Below are 21781 nucleotides of genomic sequence, written 5' to 3'. Positions count from 1 at the left end.
TTTTATGTTGAAGTCAACCCAGAGCAGGATACAAGTGAACCAACCTCTCCCTGACTCAGCTTTCATTAGCTCTAATGTTCCAGCAGCAAGACCTGTGCCTCTAACCACAATATCCAAATCTGGGAGAAAAAAGATTGCAACCATGAAGGCAAAAGAACTACACCTGCAGAAGAAGAAAGCTACTGGTGGGAGGAAGAAGGCTCCAACTGAAGCTAAAAACTAAATTCATGCATGTGTGATATGTAATCCTTTTGTAAAGCAGCAAAACATTGTTTGTTGCTTCCTTCTTTTGTGCAGCAGTAACTTAACTGCTAGCAGCTTTTGCATAACAGCCACTTCACTACTAACTTTTGTATAGCAGCTTACCTGATAGCTTTTGGATAGCAGCAACTCTAAGTGCTACCATCTAGAAAATAGATAGAATGGTTGGGGACAACAGTAATGTGCATTGTCAGACTAATTTACTTGCTGGTTATGGTAGTATGCTGAAACATATGGTTTCATTCACAAATGATTGAGTTACAATGACCTTGCTTTAGTTACAAACAACATTCATTCAGTTCTTTACAAGAATGACACACAACAGCAACAAAAGCACAAACAAGATACATAATAGGAGAAGGCAAGCAACTTTGCACAAGCCAACCAGCTTCTTTATCTCAGTCAAAGCACCAGCTATTGAGTCCTTAATATTTGAGTCACCACTAGTGTTAAGCATTGCTGTTTTATTTATGTTGGAATCGGCACCATCGCCAAGCCTAACATTGACTGAATCATCAACCAACTTGCCTTCTCTTCTCAGTTGCCCCAGATATGCAACGTACTCATCCTTCCAGTAGAAAAAAGGGCACCCGATTCCATTGGACTGCGGGAAACTAGATCCATCACCAATGAAAAGTGGTATTCCAAAATCAGTGCGCCAAAACAGCAAAAATGAAGGAAATCACAAGGAACACAATCTACACTGACCTTGTGGGTTGGACAACACAAGAACACCTCTCCTTTGCTCCATGGTTTCATTAAAACCTGGTGTACCACTCGTCTCTGATTGCAATCGGTGCAAATAATCAGTGGTATACCATCTGATGTCAGCAGATTTGAAGCCGATGCAGTGGATCCAACCTCCATACTTGTAGATGAGATGGTGAATAGCGCCGGCTATAAGCACACAGAGAGAAGGAGAACGATTTGGTCAGCTAGTGGAGAGTGAGGAAGAGAGATAGGAGGATGGATTGCCATTTAATAACTCAGGTAAGGACTTAAATGCATTCTTCCACCAACCATTCTGGCACCAAAACTCCCGCCAAATCCAACCTGGACGCCACGATAGACAGCCACGTCGGTTAAAAAACTGAAACAAAGAGGTATGGACTAGAAATACACCACTAACAAAAATTATGGACCCCAAAACCCACTTTCAGAGTTGATGGACATAAGTGAAACTAGAGTGCAGGTTGATGGACCACTGATGCATTTAACTACAAAGATTATGGACCCTAAAACCCACTTTCAGAGTTGATGGACATAAGTGAAACTAAAGTGCAAGTTGATAGACCACTGATACATTTAACTCTAAATAAAGAGGGCACAGACTGTTGCCTGTTGGTGGCGTAGCAAAGCAACCAGCTAAGCCAGGAGCAAGAAATGGCGGGCGTGATAATTGTGCTCGCCTTCTTTCTTGCTCACGAGCTCTTACCGTTCGCTTCATCATCAGCTATTGATCGCACCCAGTTCCCTCCCGACTTCCTGTTTGGGACCTCTACCTCTGCTTACCAGGTATGCCCCACACTCACGACTCACCTACCTATTTGCCTCAAAACGTGAAGAGCATTCACTCTTGGTCGGAGGTCCTCACACAATAGAGAAATTAAAGCATTGCTAGTGTGTCGATCGGTTCTCTTCAGTTTGCACGTAAGGATGCTCCTACAGAGCGCTAGAACCAGGGACCAAGGGCATTGCCGACGCCAGCTCCTTGATGAGGCGTACGTCGTGCTCCCACTCGATCGAGCTCACAGACATGCGCCAAAGCCAGCGCCCATGTTAGCATCCCCATGACTATGCGGGCGCGAGATCTGAGCACTTCTAGTTCTAGGTCCATCCATCTGGTGGGGCAGATTCGATTCAAGTTCTTGGAGCTTTATCGGGGCGGAGGGAGGGACAGACGGACGATGTTGGTGCGGAGGAAGGACAGGTGCCGGCCTGCCGGGATGCAAAACCAAAACTGATACAGTGCCTCCCAGCCCAAGCCTACGTACCAGTCAAAATAACATCCACCCGCAGTCAAAATCCCTATCCTAGCTCCTCCGTGACCGTTGCTCGTTTCACATCCAAGTGCTCTCGTCAGCGCACAGCTGTACACCGGACGCCGGCGATGGCGTACCGCTGTTGCGTTGGTGTTGCACTGCATTGCGGCTTTAGCGTAGAGAGCTACCCCGCGGAGGAAGCGAGGGCAGAGGATCGATCCGCGTTGCTGTAGATCACGTTGCTTTAATTTGGCGCACATGAGCCAACTAAGAGGTTAGTGCTTTCATTACCTTATTCTCACGTTGCTGCAGATCGATTCATTTAGGTTTCGGTGCGCTAAGTGTCTAGTTTAATCAGACTTCAGAGGCGGGGAATTAGTGCTTGTTAGTGCAGCGAGAATGGTTTGTTTACAGTTTGCCACCTCAATACCTCATAACATGTTACTCAATAGCTTTGGGTTTGATCAAATTTTTAAGCCTCCAGATTTGTGTGATACGTATCATGGAGGCCGGTGGCCCATCTGGCCCAGCCGCCAAGGGGAGCAGCAGCGCCCATAAGGGGAGGGCGTGCATGGCAAGGGCGGTCTCCGGCTGCTCTACTATCCATTTCCTGAGGATCTTGAATAAAGGAAAGAGAATAGGAATATAATCGGTTGAGATTAGATAAATTGGGAGGAGTCCAAATCTATAAGGACTTCCTTCGTTAGATTACTTAGGATACAAGTCTACTCAGAACTATAAATAAATAGACAATGTAATCATTGAGATCAAGAAGTAATAACCACAGGCTTACCCTCTCCCTCTCTCCCAGCGCTCCCTGCCTCTCTCCCTGTCGCTGCCTTCACCCCCCACCAACCCTAGCTGCCGCCTCCCTATAGAGCCCCCTCCTGCCGGGCTCTTACACTAGTATCTTGAGACCAGACGATTCATAGACTCCGCCACCTCCACCATGCAGCAGCTGATCAAGAACCTCGTCGTTGACCTCCGCAAGAACTTCGAGGAGATGCATCACTAACTCGTCAACCTCGACAAACGTCTGCAAGCTATCGAGCAGGCGCGCATCCATGGCGACGCTGCCATCGCCGGCATCCAAGCCAGATTGGACATGGAAGCTGCCATCGACGACCTTGCAGCAGAAACCCAGAGAGTCATGATTGCGACCGGAAAATCATACCTCAAGCGCAAGATGGACGGACCCTAGCCCTCCAATGCTCCAGAGAACAACATCCTCACCGACCCCAGTCCTCCAGGACGACCACCAGCAGGAGTCTACGACAGGAATGCCACCGGCAATGACTCCACCAGCAGCTCGGCATCAATTGTGAGTGTCTACACGCCTAGCCGACGCTAGCCAGCCTAGTGGCCGCCCAGTAGACCAAGGCGTCACCAACACCATAGTAGCAGCCGACCACCTGGCCGCCGGCACAAAAGGGTTCATGCGCCTAGAACACCACTGCCTCCGACCCCGTCAAGAATGCCACCACCACCACAACAACACCAACCTGTCAGGGCTCGGCTCACAACCCCTACGTATGATGGCTTGATGGACCCAAGACCATGGCTTTTGCAGATGCAATAGCTCTCCAAGTTGTACCGTTCACCGGAGACTCAACAAATATGGTACGTGACTTTTCATTTGACGTGTGCAGCACACCGATGGTTCATGCACACAACAAAGAATGCACCTATGACCAAGTGGGCACTATTCTCCTAGAGCCTCATCCACGACTTTGGCCCGCCCATCGACCGGGACACCATCGGTGACCTCGCACCACCCCAGCATATCGGCACCATGAACGACTACATCAACAACTTCATCGCCTAGGCTCTACACGTCGGCATTACCAGTGAGCTTCATCAAGTAAACCTCTTGGTAAACAGCTTTCAACATGATCTCTAGATGGCGGTCACACGCCACCACCCATGCGAGATGGAGATGGCCTTCAACCTCGCACGTACCCCAGAGCATCGCCCACCTACCACCACCGACGCAGGGCACACTGCCCCCGACATCGACGCCGAATCCACACCACGACGAGATGTTGACATCTTCGACAACAAGACGAACGGGGAGCTGCCACTTCCCCCTCCTACAATAGCCCTGGCACCATAGAAGACTCCAGCGGTAGCACTCCCTCCACTAGCCGGCTACAACACCAGAGCATCTGCCCGCAGCGAACCTGACCACAACATCCTCGTACAGCTCCGCCTTGATGCCATGGACGAGCGCGTACTCCAGATCATCTCCACCACCATTGAAGTCTAGGCAGCAGCAAAAGCTTGGTCGCTCCAACATGACATCATCCGCTACAATGACCGCTACTACATCCTGGTGACTTCACCCCTGCTGCAGGACCTGCTCGAGTCGCTAGGAACTACATCTCTGCATCTCCTAGACATCGGCCTCCACACAACGACATCTACACCGACAACACAAGCCTTCCCCTCGAGCATCCTACTACTCGAAGAGTGGCCACAATGCATACTACCATCAGCGACGATCATCTTCTTTGGCAACAATGGACAATAGTTCCTCTCCATTGAGGATATCTACATCAGCAGGCAACATATTGAAGGACACCCACTAGTATCCCTGGCCAACTATGACACGGGCGACCTCCTCTTCGGCATGCTACAACACTTCACCACGACACCACCGACCATCGTGGCAACAACATTGTGCAGGCGCATAATGGGCAAGTTGATGCAGGCCAGGTACACTCGTTTCCATGACCTCCATGGGTCGTGCAACCGCTACACTTCCCAGGAGCACTTCCAGGTGTCGCCATCTATGCAGCACGCTATGCCCATGAACTAATGGAAGGCTCGGTAACCAACAACTACTACATATCTACATCTCTGGCTACTTTGGCTCCTGCCGCTACTACTTCCACTTCTCCGATTACCACATCCGCACCAACCAACTCAACGACACTCTGGGGCACCTCACTGTCCAAATTGCAGAGATACCCTGGGGCACTAGACTTCCACCCGAGGGCGTCAAAGATTGGGTAATGATTCAGTGCGAGGGCACGCTGATCGGAGAAGGGGGGAGTGATGTCATACGTCTGATGGGGGCCGATGGCCCATTTGGCCCAGCCGCCAGGGGGGGCAGCGGCGCCACCTATGGGGAGGGCGCGCACGGCAAGGGCGGTCTCCCATTACTCTACTATCCATATCTAGGGGATCTTGAATAAAGGAAAGAGGATAGGAATAGGATCGGTTGAGATTAGATAGATTAGGAGGAGTCTAAATCTATAAGGGCTTCCCTCATTAGATTACTTAGGATACAAGTCTACACAGGACTATAAATAGAGAGCCAATATAATCATTGAGATAAAAAAGTAATAGCCTCAGGCTTACCCTTTCCCTCTCCCTCTCTCCCAGCGCCCCTGCCTCTCTCCCTGCCGCCTCCTCCTCCCTCCTACCCGACGCCTTCATCCCCACCAACCCTAGCCGCTGCCTCCCTAGGGCCCCCTCCTGCCAGGCTCTTACATTTTGCATAACACAGCATATCTTATCTTGAGATGCTGATGGGTTAATTGTAAACGTTACTGAAGATAAGGTATGTCAACTAAAACTAAAAATTTAATCAGTCCACAAAACATACTCCAAATATGCTGAGTTAAACATCGAAAAGGAATAAACAATACGCAAAAGTCGTCGTTTCAGCAAATCTTGAGGTTTAAAAGATGATCAAACCCAAAGCTATTAATAACATGTTATGACGTGGCAAACAATAAACAAACCATTTTCGCTGCATTAACATGTAGTACTAATGTCACTCTCCTATGATTAAACTAGACACGTAGCGCACCCGACCCATATGAATCGATCTACAACAACGTTAATAAGGTAGAGCATCTCCAAGAGTACCGTATAATCCTTCCCAATTGAGGATTCTTTAGAAAAATGAAGAAAATCTATTTCCAATAACTTTCAAACTCACCTCCTAATCTTCTAGCACTTGGGAAAAACCTCGCCCCTATGCGTAAAGTTGCGCACACTTCCGCACACGCGTATAGGCACTTCTCTGCTCCTTCTCCTCCTTGGCCCGCTGCTGTTTATACATGATCTATCAATCGATCTTCCATACAAAAGGAAACATATATATACATGATCTGTATGTACTGATGAAGTGATGATGTGTGGTTAATATAAAGTTTTATCGTCCAACAGATCAGGTTCCTTGTAGTTACCAAATCTAAGTCTACAAATAAACAAATATCCAATAAACCGCCATCAGCTCGCGAGCCAGCTCGAGCTGGCTCGTTATTATAGCTAACGAGCTAAAAGCTGAGCTTGACTTGTTAGAAAATCGTAACGAGCCAAGCCGAGCTGGCCACAAGCCGAGCGAGCTGGCGAGCTTCGAGTTTTTCGTCCAGCCCTACGTGTGTGCTATCAGAATCTAGCATACCAGCCAAACAGTTTCACAAGGTGTTTTTGATTCACCTCATGAAATGCTTTTGAGAGAATCTAGATCCGAAATGTTTTTACGAGAATCTAGATTCCTACCAAATCCACCCTTTGATTGGTAGGCTTGGGCTAACCGAGACACGTGTCTATGTGGGTTCGCTGAGTCAACACCACGGTGACAAAACTGCCTTCCAAACTAGTGGAGGTTAAAAAAAAGGTTTTAATAGTTGCATGTGAGAAGGTTTGTACTTTTATAAATCAGAGAGGAAAGTCGGACGACCATATTGAGGAATTCTTCGTAAAAAATACTAACAATTAATCTATATAAAAAGGGTAATTTCCAGTTTGCGAGAAGTCAAACAATTTTGATTTTGAGCACATCTATATAAAAAATACTAACATTAACTATACCAAATAAATATCATTAGATTAGTCATGAAGTATATTTTCATAGTTAATATGTTTGAAGACATAATGTTGATACTACTTTCTAAAACTTAGTGAAACTTACATTTCGAATCTAGAATTGCATTCTTTTTTTACTGAGGGAGCAGGTCATAGAAGTTCTCCATTTGGGTGGGGCCCACATTTGATGTATCTTAGACTCTGAATTTTATTTTTAGCAATCTTGTTAATTTTGCCTCAGTATTAGATTTAGTGATTGTTTGGGCTGAGGGGAAAAAAGAACATTACTACATTAATCTGAAGTAACTGTGGATCATTAATCCAGATGACTGTGGACACATTCAACATTTATTTTAAGAAAACGCTAAATACATGTGAGTCTCACTAGTTTCTGCCACATATATCATTATTGCACCTGAAACACCAAAAGGCTAAAAAATGATATATGTGGTATAAACTATTTAAATGAGCTCATAGTAAATAGTTGTTTAGCCCCAATTAGTTGGAGGCACTAGGCTAGTGGAAGGAAGGTCATTGGGCTGAACTCATGATACCATGATGGACCCAAATGGAATAAAAATTTGTCCCAAGCAGGATATGTGTTGTATATAATCGCCAAAAAATGTGTTCTATATAGCCATATAGGACAAGACCCTGAAAGGACAACAGGAAACCTATTTCAACAACATGTTCTCACATGAGCTATCTCAAGGACTTTGAATATTTGCGCCGTGTGTATGCATGTATCATGTATGTCAGTATGTGGCATCAATAAAATTATAAAAAGGCAGGGAGAAAATGGGTTCTTTTTATTAGAGATAAAATGTTGTAAAGATTAGTATGTTTGTTATAACAACCTTCTAGGTTAGCTCCATTAATCGTGGATCTGGATGATTTCTTTGTGGCCCTTGTGGCCTTAATATAAACCACACCCTGACCTGATGGTTCATGAGGTGTCTTTCCCAAATCTCCCTTCCTACGCTCCTCATTTGTCATTCAAGAAAATGCAATCAATCTGAGCTTGGACACAGCGCGAGCTTCAACTTCATCCGTATATTTTCACTGCATACTCATTGATATTTGAGCCGCACATGACCACATCTAAATGGCGCGATGCTACAGTTTTGATATTTGTGCCGGCCTGACATTACAACCACACGGGTAAACTGGTGGCCCGTAGCAGCCTCGTACCAGGATGAACATGCATGAATGAAAGCAAAGGAATAGGGAACGTCCATCCGGACGAGTGAGACACCCACAGAGTGACGCCGCAGGACACTTCAAACTCTAAAACCTAACCACTTGTTTCAATCGTGCAATGATCATACGTACAGCCCTTGGTTTCAGTGTGGCACTGAGTCAACAAGTATCCATCAGTTATAGTAGTACACCGCAAGTTGCATAGCCCTTGGTTTCAGTGTGGCACTGAGTCAACAAGTATCCATCAGTTATAGTAGTACACCGCAAGTTGCATTGTGGCTGTGTGTTTGTTAGGCAGTAGAGGTCGGAAGTAATTTTTTCAAGGCCTTAACATTATGAGATCTCTTATATTATCTCAATGTATATGTTTGAATCGTGAAGTGAGACTAAATAATCTGCATTTCTGATGAGTTGTGATGTCCATCAGCTAAGCTGTATGTGGTCATTGCCTCATACTCCTAATGAATCTACACGTGTTACATGTGTTGTTCGTTCGTTGCTCTGCATCCATCCAATTAAGTCCATGTCCCTCTCCAAATTAAAGGACATTTGTGCAGGGTCGGTGGACGTTGGACGCCATGACATTATAATCGAGAAGGACACAAGGTAAACAGAAAGAAATTAAGCGAAAAAAAATCTCTTCCCACGTGTGCATTCTACACGGCTCTAACATCCTCAGGTGTTCACAGCCTATTTGAACCATAGATCTCAAAACTGAATGCTAACTAAAAAAATATCAAGCTTTCAAAGCCTCTAATCGCTGCGTTCCCGTGAGATTAGTATAAATAAAGAGGGCACAGACTGTTGCCTGTTGGTGGCGTAGCAAAGCAACCAGCTAAGCCAGGAGCGAGAAATGGCGGGCGTGATAATTGTGCTCGCCTTCTTTCTTGCTCACGAGCTCTTACCGTTCGCTTCATGATCAGCTATTGATCGCACCCAGTTCCCTCCCGACTTCCTGTTTGGGACCTCTACCTCTGCTTACCAGGTACGCCCCACACTCACCTACGTACCTATTTGCCTCAAAACGTGAAGAGCATTCACTCTTGGTCGGAGGTCCTCACACAATAGAGAAATTAAAGCATTGCTAGTGTGTCGATCGGTTCTCTTCAGTTTGCACGTAAAGATGCTCCTACAGAGCGCTGGAACCAGGGACCAAGGGCACTGCCGACGCCAGCTCCTTGATGAGGCGTACGTCGTGCTCCCACTCGATCGAGCTCACAGACACGCGCCAAAGCCAGCGCCCATGTTAGCATCCCCATGACTATGCGGGCGCGAGATCTGAGCACTTCTAGTTCTAGGTCCATCCATTTGGTGGGGCAGATTCGATTCGAGTTCTTGGAGCTTTATCGGGGCGGAGGGAGGGGCAGAGGATCGATCCGCGTTGCTGTAGATCAGGTTGCTTTAATTTGGCGCACATGAGCCAGCTAAGAGGTTAGTGCTTTCATTACCTTATTCTAACGTTGCTGCAGATCGATTCATTTAGGTTCAGTATGCTAAGTGTCTAGTTTATTCAGACTTCAGAGGCGGGGAATTAGTGCTTGTTAGTGCAGCGAGAATGGTTTGTTTACAGTTTGCCACCTCAATACCTCATAACATGTTACTCAATAGCTTTGGGTTTCATCATTTTTTTAAGCCACCAGATTTGTGTCATACGTCTCATGGGGGCCGGTGGCCCATCTGGCCCAGCCGCCAAGGGGAGCAGCAGCGCCACCTAGGGGGTGGACGTGCATGGCAAGGACGGTCTCCCGCTGCTCTACTATCCATATCCGGAGGATCTTGAATAAAGGAAATAGAATAGGAATATGATCGGTTGAGATTAGATAGATTGGGAGGAGTCCAAATCTATAAGGACTTCCCTCGTTAGATTACTTAGGATACAAGTCTACTTAGGACTATAAATAGAGAGGCAATGTAATCATTGAGATAAAAAAAGTAATAGCCTCAGGCTTACCCTTTCCCTCTCCCTCTCCTCCAGCGCTCCCTGCCTCTCTCCCTGCCGCCGCCTCCTCCCTCCTGCCCGACGCCTTCACCCCCCCACCAACCCTAGCTGCCGCCTCCCTATAGAGCCCCCTACTGTCGGGCTCTTACACTAGTATCTAGAGACCAGACGATTCATAGAATCCGCCACCTCCACCATGCAGCAGCTGATCAAGAACCTTGTCGTTGACCTCTGCAAGAACATCGAGGAGATGCATCGCTAACTCGTCAACCTCGACAAATGTCTGCATGCTATCGAGAAGGCGCGCATCCATGGCGACGCTACCATCACCAGCATCCAAGCCAGATTTGACCGGGAAGCTGCCGTCGACGACCTTGCAGTAGAAACCCAGAGAGCCATGATTGCCGCCGGCAAATCATACCTCAAGCGCAAGATAGACGAACCCTAGCCCTCCAATGCTCCAGAGAACAACATCCTCACCGACCCCAGTCCTCCAGGACGACCACCAGTAGGAACCTGCACCGGGAACACCAACAACCACAACACCACCGGCAACTCAGTACCAACTCCCGGCTGTCCAGCAAGCGTTGGGCAATAACTAGCAGGAGTCTACGATGGGAATGCCACTGGCAATGACTCCACCAGCAGCTCGGCATCAATTGCGAGTGTCTACATGCCTAGCCAACCCCTAGCTAGCCTAGGGGCCGCCCAGTAGACCAAGGCGGCACTAATACCATAGTAGCAGCCGACCACCTGGCCGCCGGCAAAAAGGGTTCATGCGCCTAGAGCACCACTGCCTCCGACCCCGTCAAGAATGCCACCACCACCACAACAACACCAACCTGTCAGGGCTTGGCTCACAACCCCTATGTATGATGGCTTGATGGACCCAAGACCATGGCTTTCGCAGATGCAACAGCTCTCCAAGTTGTACCGTTTACCAGAGACTCAACAAATATGGTACGCGACTTTTCATTTGACAGGTGCAGCACACCGATGGTTCATGCACACAACAAAGGATGCACCTATGACCAAGTGGGCACTATTCTCCTAGAGCCTCATCCGCGACTTTGGCCCGCCCATCGACCGGGACACCATTGGTGACCTCGCACCACCCCAGCATATCGGCACCGTGAACGACTACATCAACAACTTCATTGCCTAGGCTCTACACGTCGGCATTACCAGTGAGCTTCATCAAGTCAACCTCTTTGTCACTGGCTTTCAATATGAACACCGGATGGCAGTCACACGCCACCACCCACGCGAGATGGAGACGGCCTTCAACCTCGCACGTATCCTAGACCATCTCCCACCTACCACCACCGACGCAGGGCACACTGCCCCCGACATCGACGCTGAATCCACACCATGATAAGATGCTAACATCTTCAACAACAAGATGGACGGGGAGCTACCACTTCCCCCTCCTATAATAGCCCTGGCACCATAGAACACTCTAGCAGTAGCACTCCCTCCACTAGCCGCCTACAACACCAAAGCATCCGCCCATAGCGAACCTAACCATCACATCCTCGTACAGCTCCGCCTTGACGCCATGGACGAGCGCGAACTCCAGATCATCTCCGCCACCATTGAAGTCCAGGTAGCAGCACCAGCTTGGTCGCTCCAACACGGCATCATCCGCTACAACAACCGCTACTACATCTCGGTGACTTCACCCCTGCTGCAGGACCTGCTCGAGTCGCTAGGAACTACATCTCCGCATCTCCTAGCCATCAGCCTCCACACAATGACATCTACACCGACAACACAAGCCTTCCCCTCGAGCATCCTACTACTCGAAGTGTGGCCACAACGCATACTACCATCAGCGACAATCATCTTCTTCGACAACAATGGCCAACAGTTCCTCTCCATTGAGGATATCTACATCAGCAGGCAACATACCGAAGGACACCCACTAGTATCCCCGGCTAACTACGACATGGGTGACCTCCTCTTCGGCATGCTACAACACTTCAACACGACACCACCGACCATCGTGGCGACAACATTGTGCAGGCACATAATGGGCAAGTTGATGCAGGCCAGGTACACTCATTTCCATGACCTCCATGGGTCAGGCAACCGCTACACTTCCCAGGAGCACTTCCAGGTGACGCCATGTATGCAGCACGCTACGCCCATGAACTAATGGAAGGCTCGGGAACCAACAACTACTACATCTTCTGCTACTTCGGCTCCTGCCGCTACTACTTCCACTTCTCCGATTACCACATCAGCACCAACTAACTCAACGACACTCTAGGGCACCTCACTGTCCAAATTGCAGAGATACCCTGGGGCACTAGACTACCACCCGAGGGCGTCAAAGATTGGGTAATGATTCAGTGCGAGGACACGCTGATCGGAGAAGGGGGGAGTGATGTCATATGTCTGATGGGGGCCGTTGGCCCATTTGGCCCAGCCGCCAAGGGGGGTAGCGGCGCCACCTAGGGGAGGGCGCGCACGGCAAGGGCGGTCTCCCGTTGCTCTACTATCCATATCTGGAGGATCTTGAATAAAGGAAAGAGAATAGGAATAGGATCGGTTGAGATTAGATAGATTAGGAGGAGTCCAAATCTATAAGGGCTTCCCTCATTAGATTACTTAGAATACAAGTCTACTCAGGACTATAAATAGAAAGACAATATAATCATTGAGATCAAGAAGTAATAGCACCAGGCTTACCCCTTTCCCTCTCCCTCTCTCCCAGTGCCCCTGCCTCTCTCCCTGCCGCCGCCTCCTCCCTCCTACCCGACGCCTTCATCCCCACCAACCCTAGCCACTGCCTCCCTAGGGCCCCCTCCTGCCGGGCTCTTACATTTTGCATAACACAACATATCTTATCTTGAGTTGTTGGTGGATTAATTGTAAACGTTACTGAAGATAAGTTATGTCAACTAAAACTAAAAATTTAATCAGTCCACAAAACATACTCAAAATATGCTGAGTTAAACATCGAAAAGGAATAAACAATACGCAAAAGTCGTTGTTTCAGTAAATCTTGATGTTTAAATGATGATCAAACCCAAAGCTATTAATAACATGTTATGACGTGGAAAACAATAAACAAACCATTTTCGCTGCATTAACATGTAGTACTAATGTCCCTCTCCTATGATTAAACTAGACATGTAGATCTACAACGACGTTAATAAGGTAGAGCATCTCCAAGAGTACCGTATAATCCTTCCCAATTCAGGTTTTTTTAGAAAAATGAAGAAAATCTATTTCCAACAACTTTCAAACTCACCTCCCAATCTTCTAACACTTGAAAAAACCTCGCCCCTATGCGTAAAGTTGTGCGCACTTCTGTACACGCGTATAGGCACTTCTCTGCTCGTTCTCCTCGGCCCGCTGCTATTTCCCGCTACCGGTGTCCATTCGCGCCGAAGTTCTCGCTCGCCTGCGCGGCAACAGGCGGCCGGCGATGCCCGTCCCGGCCAGGGGCGTTGAGTACCAGCCCCGGCGGTGGTGCACGCTGAACCCCATCAGCGCTGGGGACGTCAGGGCCGGCGGCCGGCTCGCGGACAACGTCGGGTACGCGTGCTCCTGCGCCGACTGCACGGCGCTGGGCTACGGCTGCAGCTGCGGCGCACTGGACGCGTGCGGGAACGCATCGTACGCGTTCAACGCCTGCTACCAGGTGCATGGGCAGGTGGAGTCGGCGTGCGACTTCCAAGGGATCGCTGTCGTCGTCCACGAGGACGCGTCGCAGGGCGCGTGCAACTTCAGCGTGCAGCTCGTCGGGTCAGGGGCGCCAGCACTGGCAGCCGCGGTGGCGGCCGTACTGGTGCCTCTGTTTCTTTGTGTTGCTTTCACCTGACGCGAGGTGCCTGAATCTTGATGATTGTAGATTTGTAGGTAGATGACGCTATTACAGATTTACAGTGTTGTACTAGGTACTTTCATGTTTTGATTGATCATCACGTGGGTCGCCGGGATGCTGGCTGCCGCCGCCTGGGACCTGCAAGGGATCGGCACGAGCATGGAAGAAGACGGCGGCGAAGGGTTTCGCGTGACCGGTCAGGCGGTGTCGCGTGAAAAAAAAACTGCCGCAAAAAAAAAAAAAAACTTGTGGGACCAAATTTTTATTTTTTGAAGTGTTTATTGGAAATTCCTGGAGATGATATTCTTTATTCCTCTCAATATTTTTTTAAATGTTAGAAAACATCATGTTTTGTTTTTTGGAAGAAAAAATAAGGTACTTTTGAAGATGCTCAATGAAATTACTAACCTCGTAGCTGTCTCATGTGCGCCGAAGCAACGTGATCTACAGCAGCCCGTATCCTCTGCCCTCAGCTTCCTCCGCGAGCTAGCTCCCGTGCGCTGAAGCCGCAGTACAACACCGCTGCCGCAGCAGCCGTGCACCGCCAGCGGCGTCGTGCGCCTTCGTCGCCGCTGCCGTGCGCTGCCAAGAGCATTTTGGGTGTGGAACGAATGGAGCCAGGCTAGGCATTTTGACCAGGGTGGATGTTATTTTGGGGCCGTTTGGTTGATGGAATCAGTTCCGAGAATCCCTTGGAACGGCGCCAAACGGGCTACGAGCGAAACGCTTCAGCCGAGAAACCTTTCACGTATTCTGCTTGATTTTCTGAATCGGCCGGAGGACGGTTTTGTATCGACTCTTTTTCATTTCTCTTGCCTCCCGTGTGTGTAGGGCTAGATATCGACTAGCTCCGCTCGACTCGTTATCCTAATGGGCCAAAAGTCCAGCTCGGCTTGGCTTGATAACTACCTCGAGCTCGCTCGTTTGGCTCACGAGCCAGATGGAAAGAAAAAGATATTAGTAGTAAACAACATACAGTTTTGTTCACTGATTTATCAATCGATCTTCCATACAAAACTGATTCACCTCATGAAACATTTTTGAGAGAATCTAGATCCGAAACGTTTTTACGAGAATCTGGATTCCTACCAAATCCACCCTTTGATTGGTAGGCTTGGGCTAACCGAGACACGTGTCTATGTGGGTTCGCTGAGTCAACACCACGGTGACAAAAACTACCTTCCAAACTAGTGGAGGTTAAAAAACGGTTTTAATAGTTGCATGTGACAAGGTTTGTAGTTTTATAAATCAGAGAGGAAAGTCGGATGACCATATTGAGGAATTCTTCGTAAAAAATACTAACAATTAATCTATATAAAAAGGGTAATTTCCAGTTTGCCAGAAGTCAAACAATTTTGATTTTGACCACATCTATATAAAAAATACTAACATTAATTATACCAAATAAATATAATTAGATTAGTCATGAAGTATATTTTCATAGTTAATATATTTGAAGGCATAATGTTGATACTACTTTCTAAAACTTAGTGAAACTTACATTTCGAATCTAGAATTGCATTCTTTTTCGACTGAGGGAGTAGGTTATAGAAGTTCTCCATTGGGTGGGGCCCACATTTGATGTATCTTAGACTCTGAATTTTATTTTTGCTATCTTGTTAATTTTGCCTCAGTATTAGATTTAGTGATTGTTTGGGCTGAGGGGAAAAAAGAACATTACTACATTAATCTGAAGTAACTGTGGATCATTAATCCAGATGACTGTGGACACATTCAACATTTATTTTAAGAAAACGCTAAATACATGTGAGTCTCACTAGTTTCTACTACATATATCATTATTGCACCTGAAACATCAAAAGGCTAAAAAATGATATATGTGGTAGAAACTATTTAAATGAGCTCATAGTAAATAGTTGTTTAGCCCCAATTAGTTGGAGGCACTAGGCTAGTGGAAGGAAGGTCATTGGGCTGAACTCATGATACCATGATGGACCCAAATGGAATAAAAATTTGTCCCAAGCAGGATATGTGTTGTATATAATCGCCAAAAAATGTGTTCTATATAGCCATATAGGACAAGACCCTGAAAGGACAACAGGAAACCTATCCTAATCAAAACCGTCTAAAGGGATGGATGCCTCTATTTAACTAATGAAAATATCACCAATTTCATCCTTGTCTATTCTTGCTTTCTTCATATTGGGATCCCTAGCTAGATATTCCTTAACTTTTATTAGTACTGTTATCTGACTGTCCAGATTGAAGGTGGATATTTGGAGGGTAATAAAGGCTTAAGCAATTGGGATATTTTCACCCATAAGCAAGGTGAAGCATGATAATCTATAGGAATTAATTTAGACATAACTCATGATCTGTATGTGCCGATGAAGTGATGATGTGTGGTTAATATAAAGTTTTATCGTCCAACAGATCAGGTTCCTTGTAGTTACCAAATTTAAGTCTACAAATAAACAAATATCCAATAAACCGCCATTAGCTCGCGAGCTGGCTCGTTATTATAGCTAACGAGCTAAAAGCTGAGCTTGACTTGTTAGAAAATTGTAACGAGCCGAGCCGAGCTGGCCACGAGTCGAGCGAGCTGGCGAGCTTCGAGTTTTTCGTCTAGCCCTACGTGTGTGCTATCAGAATCTAGCATACCAGCCAACAGTTTCACAAGGTGTTTCTGATTCACCTCATGAAACATTTTTTAGAGAATCTAGATCCGAAACGTTTTTACGAGAATCTGGATTCCTACCAAATCCACCCTTTGATTGGTAGGCTTGGGCTAACCGAGACACGTGTCTATGTGGGTTCGCTGAGTCAACACCACGGTGACAAAAACTACCTTCCAAACTAGTGGAGGTTAAAAAAACGGTTTTAATAGTTGCATGTGACAAGGTTTGTAGTTTTATAAATCAGAGAGGAAAGTCGGATGACCATATTGAGGAATTCTTCGTAAAAAATACTAACAATTAATCTATATAAAAAGGGTAATTTCCAGTTTGCGAGAAGTCAAACAATTTTGATTTTGACCACATCTATATAAAAAATACTAACATTAATTATACCAAATAAATATAATTAGATTAGTCATGAAGTATATTTTCATAGTTAATATATTTGAAGACATAATGTTGATACTACTTTCTAAAACTTAGTGAAACTTACATTTCGAATCTAGAATTGCATTCTTTTTCGACTGAGGGAGTAGGTTATAGAAGTTCTCCATTGGGTGGGGCCCACATTTGATGTATCTTAGACTCTGAATTTTATTTTTGCGATCTTGTTAATTTTGCCTCAGTATTAGATTTAGTGATTGTTTGGGCTGAGGGGAAAAAGAACATTACTACATTAATCTGAAGTAACTGTGGATCATTAATCCAGATGACTGTGGACACATTCAACATTTATTTTAAGAAAACGCTAAATACATGTGAGTCTCACTAGTTTCTACTACATATATCATTATTGCACCTGAAACACCAAAAGGCTAAAAAATGATATATGTGGTAGAAACTATTTAAATGAGCTCATAGTAAATAGTTGTTTAGCCCCAATTAGTTGGAGGCACTAGGCTAGTGGAAGGAAGGTCATTGGGCTGAACTCATGATACCATGATGGACCCAAATGGAATAAAAATTTGTCCCAAGCAGGATATGTGTTGTATATAATCGCCAAAAAATGTGTTCTATATAGCCATATAGGACAAGACCCTGAAAGGACAACAGGAAACTTATCCTAATCAAAACCGTCTAATGGGATGGATGCCTCTATTTAACTAATGAAAATATCACCAATTTCATCCTTGTCTATTCTTGCTTTCTTCATATTGGGATCCCTAGCTAGATATTCCTTCACTTTTATTAGTACTGTTATCTGACTGTCCAGATTGAAGGTGGATATTTGGAGGGTAATAAAGGCTTAAGCAATTGGGATATTTTCACCCATAAGCAAGGTGAAGCATGATAATCTATAGGAATTAATTTAGACATAACTCCTAGATGTCAATTCATTTTTATTCTTCTCTGTGTCACCTCCTTTTCTTTATTCAATCCCTTTAGGTACAGTTGAGGATGGGACCAATGGTGATACCGCTGATGATCACTGTCATCGTTACATGGTATGTATGCTACAAGTTTTCCATGGATTTCAACTTTGTTGATTATTTAGTAATAAATATAAAATTGCAATCAATAATGGTAGTTGATATTCCAATGGATCTTGGTATCTGTTCAACTACTTGAGACCAGAGACATTTTTCTATGCTCCAGGAAGACATTGACTTGATTCATTCCTTGGGTGTCAACTCATATCGATTTTCCATTGCATGGGCAAGGATTCTACCGAGTGAGTTTGACAATATTTTACTTCTTTACGAGTCCCTTCCTCTCTTATGGCATAAATTGTGGTTATGCATAATTGTTTAGAAAAAAAAGGTTGTTGACGTAATTTGGACTCTTGCTACAGAAGGCCGCTTCGGGCATGTTAATCCAGATGGTGTAGCATTCTACAATGCTCTTATTGATGCTCTTCTACAAAGAGGTATTAGTTCAACAGATATATGCAGTAAACACTACTTTGAAGATATGGAGTTCTGAACTACATTTTAAACAGGCATAGAACCATTTGTGACGATATCTCATTATGACATTCCATATGAACTAGAGAAGCGATATGGTGGCTGGTTGAGCCCCGAAATTCGGTATGTCCATTTCTTTATTTAATTTGCAATAAAAATGGCTTCTAATTCTTGATTGGTGGTTGATTTGACTTCTAAATACTTTCTAGGAGAGACTTTGGTTACCTAGCAGATGTATGCTTCAGGATGTTTGGTGACCGAGTAAAATTTTGGATAACATTTAATGAGCCAAATATATTCGCAAAGCTCAGCTATATCTATGGACGGTACCCTCCTGGTCACTGCTCTAGGCCATTTGGGAACTGTACTTCTGGAAATTCTTCAACTGAGCCATACATTGCGGGTCACAACATGGTATTGTCTCATGCAAATGTGGTCAGCATTTACAAGAAAAAATATCAGGTACCAAATATGCAACAATAATCACATTAGCTTGAGAGTTGCTGAAATGAAAACACCAATCAAATGAGTTACTAAAATGAAAACATCAATTAAAGAAAATTGTTTATGCTATGGTTGATGTTTGGTAGGGGAAACAAGGTGGTCATATTGGAATTACAGTTCTCTCAAGATGGTATGAACCATTCCGGAATATCCCAACAGACATCTTAGCAGTTGATCAGGGTCTATCTTTTGGAGCTCCATGGTACTAATCTTCCTGTTATATTGATAACCAAGAATACAAATAACACTTTATTTTCTGATAACAAGCCCTGGACATATAGTATTATTAGTTAATTCATATTTGTATTTTATAGTATGGCTAATTTACTTGATTATGCCAGGTTTCTGGACCCCATAATTCTTGGTGATTACCCCTCTGCGATGCACAAGATCTTGGGTCCAAACCTACCTGAATTCACATTAAAACAAAAGAAGATACTACAAGCATCCAAGTTGGATTTCATTGGTTTAAATCATTATTCAACATCCTATTTGAAGGACTGCATCTCCTCGTCACCATGTGAATTGGATCCATTTGATGGGGATGCCCTAATTAGTACTTCAACAGAAAGAGATGGAATACTTATTGGTGAAAGGGTAAACATGCATTGTTACAATATTAGTTTATTTGACATCTGGAATAGGCCAACCTCTTGGTCAAGGAAAGGTGTTTCTATTTAGCCTGGGCCAGGGTGCTCATCTGGTTTGAGTAGGACTAGCTTAGGTGGTGATGCCCACGTCCTGTTTTAATGAATGCTAAACTAGGAAGAGCAGTAGAACTCTTGGTCATTTTTTTTTGAAAAAAATGAATTATCGATTGTTAGCCAAGGAAGAATAGAAATGTTGTTGATGGTTGCAATCTCATTCGTGCAGACAGGGTCGCCATACTTGAATACCGTTCCATATGGGATGGAAAAAGTGGTCATGTATTACAAAAGGAGATACAATAACACACCAATGTATATCACTGAAAATGGTATGGCTTCTACCCATCTCTTTATTTTTTAGATGGAATAAACATAGTTCTAAGTGAAATTGTATTTTAGATGTTTTTATCATTGTAATTCGAGCATGACACTATCCAATAATCACACACAACACTATGTGTTAGGACATTGATAGGATTGTTACAAGTATTTTACCTTAGATATTTACTCACATGAATTTAAATTATTTAGATTGAAAACATGTTAAACATGCTAGATTTGTATTAAAAAATGTGTTTGAAAAAAGTTTAAATATACATTCTAAATAATACAGATCAAAGTTTGCAAAATATAGTGGATCAAAGATAATGCAAAGTCAAATGTGACAAACATTTTTACCAAAGGGGGTACTTTCAAAATTAGGATTTATATATAAACATAAAAAATACCAAGAAACATGGCCCTACTAAACTAATCTAGTGATTCATGGTCCAAATTCATATGCTATAAGAATTTTGCAGGTTATGCCCAAGCAAGCAATAGCAACATGTCTGCCAAGGATTTTACTAATGATACAGGAAGAGTCGATTATCTTCAAGGCTACCTCACCTTTTTGGCTTCAGCGATAAGGTAAATGTCAAAACTCTCGATCAATCTTAAACCAGCTCAGAAGCAATGCTTTGTGGCTTTGAACAATACCTTGGATGCATTGCTGCATCTACATGTTCTTCCTAGCTCCTTTCTCTCTAATCACTGACTAAATCACATATTCTGCTTCTTGTATGTCGATCATTTCACTCTCTAAAGGAAAGGGGCCGATGTGCGTGGCTACTTCGTGTGGTCTCTTCTCGACAACTTCGAGTGGAACTCTGGGTACACACAAAGATTCGGGCTCTACCATGTCGACTACAAGACACAAAAACGAACTCCAAAACTGTCTGCGAAATGGTATAGTGAGTTCCTCAAGGGGTCACCCCTGAGAACAAGGTCCCAAAATGGAAATTCCTACAAGTACAGTGCCTAATCCATGGACCATTTCTCCTCAGAAGATTAGTAATTTGTGGATGTTTAATATCACGCTTTACACATAAAGTTGATTACATGTTCTCATATAAGTTGTCTCAAGGATTTTGTATATATGTGCCGTGTGTATGTATGTGCATCAAGACATCAATAGAATACTAAGGGAGGAAATGTGTTTTGTTCATTGTTGAAGGAAATTCAAGCAATCCACCTCTTGTGTTAGGAAAAAGTACTTGTGCTTGACATACCAATATATAACAAACACGGCCTCCTACAGGAGGTTATATGATTCATTAAACTTTTACATGGTATCTAAAGCTGAATCTTCCAAACACATCTGACAATGGTGAGCTCATCTTCATCATTGTCGATGCTGCCCTCCTACTTCCAAGAAGCCTACACAGGAGAACTTTCTTCTGCGGAAGGCTCAAGTCCTCCCTACAATTCAAGGGTGCAAATAATGGATTACCTGGGTGGAGAAGATTGCACCGCTAGAGAAGATGTTCACATCACCAACGACGATAGGAAAACGAAGACCCTCGCAAAACTATAATACTGCACTACATTGTGTGGTGCCTTGTCTACACTTGGGTTGTATATTTGATGTTGTACTAGTGCACTGCACTGCTAAAGCAACTCGATGGTGAGCATGAGATGCTCTAGAGGTGTGTTTTCTCGTCTCAACAGTACTCGCTCCAAACCTTTGAGCAACTCTAAAAGAATTATGCTAATAGCTAAATAAACATG

At 44.7% G+C, this 21781-nt stretch overlaps 2 protein-coding genes across 2 annotated transcripts; both read left to right on the top strand.

Moving 5' to 3' along the window:
- Positions 1-1622: 1622 nt before the first annotated feature.
- LOC136497183 (probable inactive beta-glucosidase 14) lies at positions 1623-21218 on the top strand. Its single transcript, XM_066492968.1, has 12 exons — positions 1623-1776; positions 16261-16327; positions 18064-18122; positions 18274-18349; positions 18470-18544; positions 18617-18704; positions 18791-19043; positions 19172-19287; positions 19427-19682; positions 19959-20061; positions 20533-20641; positions 20819-21218. The coding sequence occupies exons 1-12, from the start codon at positions 1645-1647 to the stop codon at positions 21033-21035; spliced, it is 1551 nt and encodes a 516-aa protein (XP_066349065.1). The 5' UTR covers positions 1623-1644; the 3' UTR covers positions 21036-21218.
- Positions 8925-16207, top strand: LOC136497184 (glucan endo-1,3-beta-glucosidase 8-like). Its single transcript, XM_066492970.1, has 2 exons — positions 8925-9249; positions 9898-16207. The coding sequence occupies exon 2, from the start codon at positions 13640-13642 to the stop codon at positions 14033-14035; it is 396 nt and encodes a 131-aa protein (XP_066349067.1). The 5' UTR covers positions 8925-9249; positions 9898-13639; the 3' UTR covers positions 14036-16207.
- Positions 21219-21781: the final 563 nt, after the last annotated feature.

Source organism: Miscanthus floridulus, chromosome 12 (genome assembly GCF_019320115.1).
Source record: "Miscanthus floridulus cultivar M001 chromosome 12, ASM1932011v1, whole genome shotgun sequence".
Taxonomy (NCBI): Eukaryota; Viridiplantae; Streptophyta; class Magnoliopsida; order Poales; family Poaceae; genus Miscanthus; species Miscanthus floridulus.
Note: the sequence above shows the minus strand (reverse complement) of the source record. Positions and strands in the feature narration are given on the sequence as shown.